Source organism: Nerophis ophidion, linkage group LG18 (genome assembly GCF_033978795.1).
Source record: "Nerophis ophidion isolate RoL-2023_Sa linkage group LG18, RoL_Noph_v1.0, whole genome shotgun sequence".
In the NCBI taxonomy this organism is placed as follows: domain Eukaryota; kingdom Metazoa; phylum Chordata; class Actinopteri; order Syngnathiformes; family Syngnathidae; genus Nerophis; species Nerophis ophidion.
Genome location: NC_084628.1, coordinates 39,990,176 through 40,002,812, shown reverse-complemented (window position 1 = coordinate 40,002,812; position 12,637 = coordinate 39,990,176). Strand labels below are relative to the sequence as shown.

General features: G+C 40.3%; 1 protein-coding gene across 1 annotated transcript in view; it reads right to left on the bottom strand.

Annotated features, from left to right (window-relative positions):
• Nucleotides 1–620: 620 nt before the first annotated feature.
• The window catches only part of tsr1 (TSR1 ribosome maturation factor), a 39,084-nt gene continuing 27,067 nt past the window's right edge, over nt 621–12,637 (bottom strand). Inside the window, exons 12-15 of the mRNA XM_061878117.1 lie at nt 9,066–9,182; nt 4,576–4,716; nt 4,398–4,472; nt 621–4,336 (exon numbers count right to left, since the gene is read on the bottom strand). Coding sequence (XP_061734101.1) covers nt 4,158–4,336; nt 4,398–4,472; nt 4,576–4,716; nt 9,066–9,182 — 512 coding nt within the window. The 3' untranslated portion in view covers nt 621–4,157. The remainder of the gene's footprint in view (nt 4,337–4,397; nt 4,473–4,575; nt 4,717–9,065; nt 9,183–12,637) is intronic.

Genomic DNA, 12,637 nt, shown 5'->3' with positions numbered 1-12,637 from the left:
TGTCATTCTTGTTTGGTGTGGGTTCAAAGTGTGGCGCATATTTGTAACAGTGTTAAAGTTGTGTATACAGCCACCCTCAGTGTGACCTGTGTGGGTGTTGACCAAGTATGCCTTGCATTCACTCGTGTGTGTGAAAAGCTGTAAATATTATGTGATTAGGCCGCCACGCAAAAGCAGTACGTTTATTGAAGCGCTGTACTTCTCCCTACGTCTGTGTAGCACTCCTTACAGCCGCGTTTTAGTCATAAATTTTACTTTTTGAAACAGATACCGGTAATTTCCAAACAGATACTGATAATTTCCGATATTACGTTTTAAAGCATTTATCGGCCAATAATATAGGCAGCTCGATATTATCGGACATCTCTACTCACAAGTATAAAACTACTTTCTTAGTTTAAGTAATAAATTTTACTTTTTGAAACAGATACCGATAATTTTCACCCCCATAATTTCCGATGTTACATTTTAAAGTATTTATCGGCCATTAATATTGGCAGCCCGATATTATTAACTACTTTCTTAAAGTAATAATTTCTTCTTTCAAGCATGTAAAAAAAAAAAAATAAACATGACTTTGACACAATTGTGTCTCATAATTAAAACAGGTGACAGCCAAATGGACTTTGCTGTTTTATTTTCAATGAAACAATAGAAAATAGTAGGGCTGCGAATCTTTGGGTGTCCCACGATTCGAGTCAATATCAATTCTTGGGGTCACAATTCGGTTCAAAATCAATTTTTTTTTTCAATTCAACACGATTCTCGATACAAAAACGATTTTTTTCCCGATTTAAAAGGATTCTGTATTAGGATTTCAGCAAGATCTACCCCAGTCTGATGACATGCTAGCAGAGTAATATATTTTAAAAAAAACAAAAAACATTTATAATTGTAAAGGACAATGTTTTATCAACTGATTGCAATAATGTAAATTTGTTTTAACTATTAAACGAACCAAAAATATGACTTATTTTATCTTTGTGAAAATATTGGACACAGTGTGTTGTCAAGCTTATGAGATGCCATGCAAGTGTAACCCACTGTGACACTTTTGTTCTTTTATTTTATAAATGTCTAATGATAATGTCAATGAGGGGATTTTTAATCACTGCTATGCTTGAAATTATAACTAATATTGATACTGTTGTTGATAATATTCATTTTTGTTTCACTACTTTTGGTTTGTTCTGTGTGGTGTTTGTGTCTCCTCTCAATTGCTCTGTTTATTGCAGTTCTGAGTGTTGCTGGGTCAGGTTTGCTTTTGGAATTGGATTGCATTGTTATGGTATTGCTGTGTATTGTTTTGATGGATTGATATAACAATAAAAATAAAAAAGAAAGATTTTTTTAAAAATGAGAATCGATTCAAATTCGAATCAATTTTTCCCACACCCCTAGAAAATAGGTACTCATATAGTAGTACACTTGTTATTAGTGAGAATATAATTATTTTAACATATTTTAGAGTTCATTGAGGTTAATTAATTTTGCTTGTTTTGGGGCATTTTGACAAGCCAAATGTTCTTATTGTTTGGGCAGAAATGTTTGCTTCGTTTCAATAAAATACCCCTCATTTTTGTTTTTGAACACTAACTTTTTGCAGTGTGGCATTGCTGCCCAAAATGTTTACATACATTATTCCTGTCCTAGGTTGGTGGGGATTAGGTTTTGAAATGGGAAATATTTTAACAGGCAGTCATACGTTTGGACAATTTGTTAAGCTATTGAATAAAAACTTATGTCCGTCAATATTCTCATGATTGCCATTCCACCTTTAGAAAATGTGACGGCAACGCAGGGTTTACATGTTTTCATAAAATATTTATATTTGCATCATTATGTTTTTGTTTTTTTTAAATAGGGCTTAAACCAGGGGTCACCAACGCGGTGCCCGTAAGGACCAGATGAGTCGTCCGCTGGCCTGTTCTAAAAATAGCTCAAATAGCAGCACTTACCAGTGAGCTGCCTCTATTTTTTAAATTTTATTTATTTACTAGCAAGCTGGTCTTGCTTTGCTCGGCATTTTTAATTCTAAGAGTGACAAAACTCAAATAGAACTTGAAAATCCAAGAAAATGTTTTAAAGACTTGGTCTTAACTTGTTTGAATAAATTCATTTATTTTTTTACTTAGCTTCTTATAGCTTTCAGAAAGACAATTTTAGAGAAAAAATACAACCTTAAAAATGATTTTAGGATTTTTAAACACATATACCTTTTAACCTTTTAAATTTCTTCCTCTTCATTCCTGACAATTTAAATCAATATTCAAGTATTTTTTTCTTTTATTGTAAAGAATAATAAATACATTTTGATTTAATTCTTCATTTTAGCTTCTGTTTTTTCGACGAAAAATTTTTGTGAAATATTTCTTCAAACTTATTATGATTAAAATGCAAAAAAATATTCTGGCAAATCTAGAAAATCTGTAGAATCAAATATAAATCTTATTTCAAAGTCTATTGAAGTTCTTTTTAAAATATGTGTTCTGTAAAATATAGAAGACATAATGATTTGTGTTTGTTAGAAATATAGCTTGGTCCAATTTGTTATATATTCTAACAAAGTGCAGATTGGATTTTAACCTATTTAAAACATATCAAAATTCTAAAATTAATCTTAATCGGGAAAAATTACTAATGATGTTCCATAAATAATTTTTTTAATTTTTTCAAAAAGATTCGAATTAGCTAGTTTTTCTCTTCATTTTTTTCGGTTGAATTTTGAATTTAAAAAGTGGAAATTGAAGATAAACTATGCTTCAAAATTTAATTTTCATTTTTTGTGTGTTTTCTCCTCTTTTAAACCGTTCAATTAACCTTCGTCTTGTGTTAGTGTCGGCACCGACCCGTTTTAGTTTTTAAATGCATAAAAACACCACATACATTTATTTTTTTGCATCAAAGCTTTTTGACTTTGTCAGGAACCTCTTTGTCAACAAAATAAAACATTTTAATTTTTTTCACTAAATTATAAAATGCTCTGGTAGAAATCATGCCCTTGGTGTTGTTAGGGTCGGTTTTGACCCAGTTATAAAAATAAGATGATAAAGCAATGATAAGAGCCAAAACTGAACACACTGACAGCCAGCTCCTCTCCCAATCATGAGAGCTTTAGTGGATTCTCATTTTACATTGTCATCCTGTACAAAAACAAACAAAAGACGGACACTAAAAGTGTCACTTTTTGCCACTCTGATTTAGTTTTTTTATTAGTTTTGGAACTAGTAATCTATTTCTCTTGGTTTCATTTGCTTGATTGGTTGTTTGTTTGATGTTGGATTTCTGTTGCTGAAAAAAATACTTTTCAGCCTTTTTCTTGAAGTAAAGATATATGGGTCGAAATTGACCCGTAACACCATAGATGTTACTATAGTTAAAATTCTTAAAATGAAAAAATTAATAAAACACATTTATTTAAGAGATGTGTTCTAATACCCCTTAGTAATAGTTAGGTAACACAACAACCTTTTTTTTATTTATATGATTCTCTTGAGGTTCGTTTTACCATTTTTAAAAATTGAAATCGAGGGGTATACTGACAAAAAAAAGGCCCAATGGCCCAAACCAAAAATATTAAAACCAATATTTTCAAGGATAAGGAAGCCTAACAAGGTAACCAAGGGACGAGAAACAAATTGGATGATAGATAATTGTTTTTAGTGTATTTTACAGCTGATTTAAGACATGGGTCAAAACCAACCCGTTAACATAAGAGATTGTAGCAGAAAGCTAACACAAGAGGAAGGTTAAGTGTTTTTTTCATAATTTATTCCCTACATAAAACCTTCCGTGAAAGGAAAAAAAAATGTACGACGGAATGACAGACAGAAATACCCATTTTTTATATATATAGATTTATTTACTAAAGGTAAATTGAGCAAATTGGCTATTTCTGGCAATTTATTTAAGTGTGTATCAAACTGGTAGCCCTTCGCATTAATCAGTACCCAAGAAGTAGCTCTTGCTTTCAAAAAAGGTTGGTGACCCCTGGCTTGAACAATATAACGGAGGACTCCACATGTGACGTCTACACAATGCTGCCATTTAGTGGCCAACACTGCAATTGCAGGCAAGACGTGTCATTTCTAACCTCTGCAACAATGTTTAGTCGTCAATACAAAATGATGTTGTCCATCGATGTTTTACCTGCACTATTACTCCATGTCCAAGTCCTGCTCATCTATCACAGTCTCTCTTTTAAACCAGGGCAGAGACAAGGGCACGTAGGGGTCATAAGACCAGCGAGGATACACTCTCTTGTACAAGTTCATCAGAACGGTGTCTTGGGAGCGCAGCTGGCTGTCAAAGACACACTTCATGTGGCCGTGAGTTCCTAGGACAAAAACACAACACGGAATGAACATATCTCTATTGGACGCTAAACGTTTCCTCACCTAGAGCTTCCTTGATGTGACCTCTCCGACCCCACTTAGTCCGCAGCTCGACAGGCTTGAACCACATGATGTCATCTGAAACCAAACAGGGGGAATGCATTCATGACAGTTGGGAACTGGAAGGCCAGACATGATTAATAGCTTTAAATATATTTTTTTAAAAAAAGAACATGCTCACCCCTGTTAAAAAACATGTAACGGACGACAGCGGAGCGCCGGTTAATTTTGAACGGGTGTCCGCTCAGCACGATCCTTTTAAGGGTAATACGGCGAGGGTCACAACTGAGAAGACTGCCTGTCGCCACCAGGTCCTGGACGCCTGCACACACACACACACACACACACACACACACACACAAACACACGGCTTTGGAAAAGGGCTTCTAGTTAAAGTACCAATGATTGTCTTTATTGGTGATATATGCCCTCTGCATTTGACCCATCATCCTGTTCACCCGCTGGGAGAGGAGACGAGCAGTAAGCAGCAGCATTGGCCGCGCCCAGGAATCATTTATGGTGATTTAACCCCCAATCGGATTCAGGAGGAGCAGTGTGGTTTTCGTCCTAGTCGTGGAACCGTGGACCAGCTCTGTACTCTCGGCAGGGTTCTTGAGGGTGCATGGGAGTTTGCCCAACCAGTCTACATGTGCTTTGTGGACTTGGAGAAGGCATTCGACCGTGTCCCTCGGGAAGTCCTGTGGGGAGTGCTCAGAGAGTATGGGGTATCGGACTGTCTTATTGTGGCGGTCCGATCCCTGTACGATCAGTGTCAGAGTTTGGTCCGCATTGCCGGCAGTAAGTCGAACACGTTTCCAGTGAGGGTTGGACTCCGCCAAGGCTGTCCTTTGTCACCGATTCTGTTCATAACTTTTATGGACAAAATGTCTAGGCGCAGTCAAGGCGTTGAGGGGTTCCGGTTTGGTGCCCGCGGGATTAGGTCTCTGCTTTTTGCAGACGATGTGGTCCTGTTGGCTTCATCTGGCCGGGATCTTCAGCTCTCACTGGATCGGTTCGCAGCCGAGTGTGAAGCGGCCGGAATGAGAATCAGCACCTCCAAGTCCGAGTCCATGGTTCTCTCCCGGAAAAGGGTGGAGTGCCATCTCCGGGTTGGGGAGGAGACCCTGCCCCAAGTGGAGGAGTTCAAGTACCTAGGAGTCTTGTTCACGAGTGGGGGAAGAGTGGATCGTGAGATCGACAGGCGGATCGGTGCGGCGTCTTCAGTAATGCGGACGTTGTATCGATCCGTTGTGGTGAAGAAGGAGCTGAGCCGGAAGGCAAAGCTCTCAATTTACCGGTCAATCTACGTTCCCATCCTCACCTATGGTCATGAGCTTTGGGTCATGACCGAAAGGATAAGATCACGGGTACAAGCGGCCGAAATGAGTTTCCTCCTCTCCCTTAGAGATAGGGTGAGAAGCTCTGTCATCCGGATGGAACTCAAAGTAAAGCCGCTGCTCCTCCACATGGAGAGGAGCCAGATGAGGTGGTTCGGGCATCTGGTCAGGATGCCACCCGAACGCCTCCCGAGGGAGGTGTTTAGGGCACGTCCAACCGGTAGGAGGCCACGGGGAAGACCCAGGACACGTTGGGAAGACTATGTCTCCCGGCTGGCCTGGGAACGCCTCGGGATCCCCCGGGAAGAGCTAGACGAAGTGGCTGGGGAGAGGGAAGTCTGGGTTTCCCTGCTTAGGCTGCTGCCCCCGCGACCCGACCTCGGATAAGCGGAAGAAGATGGATTGATGGATGGATTAACCCCCAATTCCAACCCTTGATGCTGAGTGGCAAGCAGGGAAGTAATGGCTCCCATTTTTATTGTCTTTGGTATGACTCGGCCGGAGGTTTGAACTCGCAACCTAGCCATCTCAGGGCAGACACTAACCACTAGGCCACTGAGTAGGACTTCGACCGAGGACTATTATGGCTCCAGTTAAAAAAAAAAAAAAAACTATTACCACAAGGTGTAAACATATGAATAAAGTTGTAGTACCTCAACGTAAGTGTTTTGAGTTAAAAGCGGTTTCTAGACTACCATGTTTTCTCGACCATAGAGGGCCTATCAGATTATAAGGAGCACTGCCGATGAGCAGGTCTATTCATGTCCATTTCTGTAAGGAAGACACACCGGATTAAAAGGCGCATTAAAAGGAGTCATATTAAGCATTTAAGTCCCATTTTAAAACTCTTTTGTATACTCTAGCCTTGAAATAGACCCTCTTTGAGACCAGTTGATCTGCCATTTTTTTTCTTCTTTACCCCCTTCTCCTTTGTGGAGGGGGGAGGCAGAGGTTCAGTGGCCAAGGTTGAAGCACTGGCTGTCCAAAGTCGGGACCCAGGGACTGGACTCTCACACTATTATGTTAGATCCACTATGGACTGGACTCTCACAATATTATGCTAGATCCACTCGACGTCCATTGCATCAGCCGACCAGGGGCGGGGTCCCTACATCTGTGTCCCCTCCAAGGTTTCTCATTGTCATCCCATTGGGTTGAGTTTTCGGTCCGTGGACCACTCATCTGTGCATCAGTTGGGGACATCTCTGCACTGCTGACCTGTCTCCACTCAAGATGATCTGCTGCTGGCCCCACTATGGAGTGGACTCTCACTATTATGTTGGATCCACTACAGACTGGACTCTCACTATTATGTTAGATCCACTACAGACTGGACTCTCACACTATTATGTTAGATCCACTACGGACTGGACTCTCACTATTATGTTAGATCCACTATGGACTGGACTCTCACTATTATGTTAGATCCACTATGGACTGGACTCTCACTATTATGTTAGATCCACTATGGACTGGACTCTCACTATTATGTTAGATCCAATATGGACTGGACTCTCACTATTATGTTAGATCCACTATGGACTGGACTCTCACACTATTATGTTAGATCCACTATGGACTGGACTCTCACTATTATGTTAGATCCACTATGGACTGGACTCTCACTATTATGTTAGATCCACTATGGACTGGACTCTCACACTATTATGTTAGATCCACTATGGACTGGACTCTCACACTATTATGTTAGATCCACTATGGACTGGACTCTCACTATTATGTTAGATCCACTATGGACTGGACTCTCACTATTATGTTAGATCCACTATGGACTGGACTCTCACTATTATGTTAGATCCACTATGGACTGGACTATCACACTATTATGTTAGATCCACTATGGACTGGACTCTCACACTATTATGTTAGATCCACTATGGACTGGACTCTCACTATTATGTTAGATCCACTATGGACTGGACTCTCACTATTATGTTAGATCCACTATGGACTGGACTCTCACACTATTATGTTAGATCCACTATGGACTGGACTCTCACTATTATGTTAGATCCACTATGGACTGGACTCTCACACTATTATGTTAGAGCCACTATGGACTGGACTCTCACTATTATGCTAGATCCACTATGGACTGGACTCTCACTATTATGCTAGATCCACTATGGACTGCACTCTCACACTATTATGTTAGATCCACTATGGACTGGACTCTCACTATTATGTTAGATCCACTATGGACTGGATTCTCACTATTATGTTAGATCCACTATGGACTGGACTCTCACTATTATGTTAGATCCACTATGGACTGGACTCTCACACTATTATGTTAGATCCACTATGGACTGGACTCTCACTATTATGTTAGATCCACTATGGACTGGACTCTCACTATTATGTTAGATCCACTATGGACTGGACTCTCACTATTATGTTAGATCCACTATGGACTGGACTCTCACACTATTATGTTAGATCCACTATGGACTGGAGTCTCACTATTATGTTAGATCCACTATGTACTGGATTCTCACTATTATGTTAGATCCACTATGGACTGGACTCTCACTATTATGTTAGATCCACTATGGACTGGACTCTCACTATTATGTTAGATCCACTATGGATTGGACTCTCACACTATTATGTTAGATCCACTATGGACTGGACTTTCACATTATTATGTTAGATCCACTGTGGACTGGACTCTCTCACTATTATGCTAGATCCACTATGGACTGGACTCTCACACTATTATGTTAGATCCACTATGGACTGGACTCTCACAATATTATGCTAGATCCACTCGACGTCCATTGCATCAGCCGACCAGGGGCGGGGTCCCTACATCTGTGTCCCCTCCAAGGTTTCTCATTGTCATCCCATTGGGTTGAGTTTTGGGTCCCGGGGGTTCGAACTCACAACCTACCCATCTCAGGGCGGACTCTCTAACCACTACCACTTACATCAAGCATGAAACAAACATCATGATGTCAAGATAATGACACTAGCGTTGACTTAATTTAAGAATATTTTTTAACATATTGACCAAAAATGTCTCTTTTTTTTTTTTTAAGTGCACTAGTTATTAGTGGGAATATACTTATTGTAAAGTATTTTTGGCTTGATTGAGCCTAGCTAATTTGACTTGGTTTGGAAAGTCTTGTTCTATTGGCAGATCATTTGACTTAGTTCAAGTAAAACACCCCTCATTTTTGTATTTTTTTTTCTTGTTTTTGAACACTGACTTTTTGCAGTGTCCTTTCTCCATTCTTGAAGACGACACTGCGACTCAAACGGGATTACCAAACTTCCACATTCCAGAACAAGAGATGACTGCTGGTCTCACCATCGTTCCTCTGCTTAAAGAGCAGGACCCCCGTGGGGGGGAAGGTGATGGGCGCGTACACGGACACCACCGTGGGGGCATCTGGCCGCAGGAAGCGCTCCATCTTGTGCTTGTCGGCTGGAGAGGAGAACATCTTTAACATTTACACGTGCACGTCTTCCCAAAACATCCAACAGCAAACAGTCACCAAAATGGAAAGAATTCAATTTTGTCCTCAATATTCTACCCACAATACTCCATAAAGACGACATGCAAACCTTTTTAGAGAATTTATTAAAAACAATAAACTGAGGAAACCGCATGTACATAATAAGTATTCACAGCCTTAGCCATTAAGTATAAAAGTGAGCTCAGGGGCATCCTGTCTAAAGCAGTGTTTTTCAACCTTTTTATTTGAGCCAAGGCACATTTTTTTCATTGAAAAAATGCGAAGGCACACCACCAGCAGAAATCATTAAAAACAAAACTCAGTTGAGAGTAAAAAGTCGTCGTTACAATTGTTGGATATGACTTTAAAGCATAGCCGAGCATGTATCACTATAGCTCTTGTCTCAAAGTAGGTGTACTGTCACATCACACCCGGACTTATTTTCACTTTTTTTGCTGTTTTCCTGCGTGCAGTCTTTTACTTCTCCTATGTGGTGTTTTTTTCTCTTTTTTCTGTATTTTCCTGTAGCAGTTTCATGTCTTCCTTGTGTCAGGCTTGCCACTGACAGTTTGTTTGTGTTTTAGTTTTTCCTGTGTGTTTAGCATTTCCTGTCAGCACTATTATTTTGGTTCAGCTTCCTTTTTGTCTCCCTGAGTGCTTTGTTTCCCCTCAGCTGCGGCTGATTGGCACCTGTCCACACCTGTTGTAAATCAGCCCGATCCTATTTGTACCTGCTTTGTCTTTCAGTTAGTGCTGGATTATTGATTTGTCGATGTCACTTCTTGTCGCTCTTGTAACGTATTATCGCTCCTGTCGTGTCGTACCTTGTCTTGTCTATGCAGCGTTGCGGTAAGCTATGTTTGATTGCATTTTTTAGCTTGCTGCCTTTTGTTCCCTGCTTCTAAGTTTGTTTTTATATTACAAGTACGACTTCTGTTTCCTGCTCGATTCTTGCTAGCTTCCATGTTAAGTTCCCTTTTGTTTTCTAGCTCCCATGCTAGCTCCCTTAGTTTGTTATCCACCTCGTACGCGCTTTGTGTTAGTACCCTTCTGTTTATTCTTGTTCTATTATTTGAATTAAATCATGTTTTTTTTTACTCAATGCCTGCCTCCTTCTCTGCATCATGGGGTTCGTCAACAACAAACTTTGACACCTTGACCGCTATTCCCCACACCGGCTTTGTTTTGGCAATCAAGAATATTTCAGTTTACTTTGTAGCCAGTTCAGTTTTAGTTTCGTTCTGCATAGCCTTCCCTAAGCTTCAATACTTTTTCTTAGGGGCACTCACCTTTTGCTTGTTTTGGGCTTAAGCATTAGACACCTTTTTACCTTCACACTGCATCCCGCTGTTTCTGACATCTACAAAGCAATTAGCTACCGGCTGCCACCTACTGATATGGAAGAGTATAAAATGGTGAGTCTGCTGATCTCTAGAACGCACCAACAGTCAACAACAACACATCATTTGCGGACTATAATTACTGGTTTGCAAAAAATATTTTTAACCCAAATAGGTGAAATTAGATCATCTCCCACGGCACATCAGACGGTATCTCACGGCACACTAGTGTGGTTAAAAAACACTGGTCTAAACTAATCAATCTCAGAGTTGTTCTTACAGCCTGTGGTAAAGTCAGTAGTTTGGAAAACCACACACCTGTCCACATATCAGGTCTCTCCCACACTTGCACAAACCAAGGATGAAGTCAAAAGGAATTGTCTGTAGACCTCGTACACAGGAGGCACACATCCGGGGAAGGGTACAGGCTAATACTTGGGACGATGTGGCGCGGTTGGGAGAGTGGCCGTCCCAGCAACCTTTAGGGTTCCTGGCTCGACCCCCACCTTCTACCAACCACGTCACATCCGTTGTGTCCTTGAGAAAGAGACTTCACCCTTGCTCCTGATGGGTGGTGGTTAGGGCCAGCTCCCGCCATCAGTGTGTGAATGGGTGAATGTGGAATTATAGTCAAAGCGCTTTGAGTACTTTGAAGGTAGAAAAGCACTATACATATATACATATATATATATACACAGGTATATGGGGAATAGCGTGAGGGTTCAATCCCCACCTTCTACCATCCTAGTCACGTCCGTTGTGTCCTTGAGCAACACACTTCAGCCTTGCTCCTGATGGGTCCTGGTTAGCGTGTGTGAATGTGTGTGTGTGAATATGGAAATAGTGTCAAAGTGCTTTGTGGTCCTTAAAAAGGTAGAAAAGCACAACCCATTTACAATACAAGTATAACCCATTTTACATTTTTTTTTACTATTAATGGACACGCAGCACACACAATCATGTGTGCTTCACAGATAGTATCCCTTGCAGACTGTATCGATATATATTGTAGGAACCAGAATATTAAGAACAGAAAGAAACCATCCTTTTGTGTGAATGTGTGTAAATGGCAGAGAAAGGTATTTTCGGGGGCTTGGTGCACTATTTTATAAGTGTATATTGTGTTTTTTATGTTGATTCAATAAAAAATAAAAAAAAGTATTGAGCAAAGGCTGTGATTGCTTATGTACTTATGATTTCTTACTTTATTATTATTAAATCACCCAAAAAACCTAAAAAAAATAAAACATTTTCACATTGTCATGATGGGGGTATTGTGTGCAGAATAATGAGGACAAAAAGTATTCTATTCTGAGGCTGTAACTAGGGCTGGGCGATATATGGAATATACTGGATATATCGCGGGTTTGTCTCTGTGCGATATAGAAAATGACTATATGGTGATATTGGAGTATACGTTCTCACGCAGTTGCTTTTAGCTGCGGGCATTACACTACATGCTCTTCCCACTCTTTCTTGTCTCTCCTTCTCACAGAGACATAAAACAAGCGCACCTTCTTACATACGTCACATACGTATACGCCCTCGCGGAGCAGAGAGGTAGCGGCCTGGGTAACGTTAGCTGTGGTGCGAGTGGTAATACGAGAGAAAGAAGGTGCCAATCTGGTAACAAATGGAGGAAGAACTAATTCCAAGAAAAACGGCAGGGGGTCCATCGTCTGGCGGTGGTTTGGCTTCAAGCGGGAAGATGTTGAACAGACAACAGTAATATGTCAAGTATGCGGCAAAAGCGTTGCTACAAAAAGTAGCAATACTGCTAATATGTAGCATCATTTGAAAAGTCCCCCGCTATAACAGACCTGGGCAAATGAAGGCCCGGGGGCCACATGTGGGCCGTTAAGCTTTTCAATCTGGCACGCAGGACATTCCTAAATATTTTTTTTTAGATCTTTAAGATGTAAAGTGTAGCTGCCATTATGATGTGCAGTCATGTTTTCTAATGACCCCGAGTCTTCAACTATACTAAGTCTTTCAATGGTTGGAATATGCGTGCATTGGATGATATACCAATTACTATAGTAATCTAATTAGTTACTATGGTCATCTACGTCACAGCAGCTCAC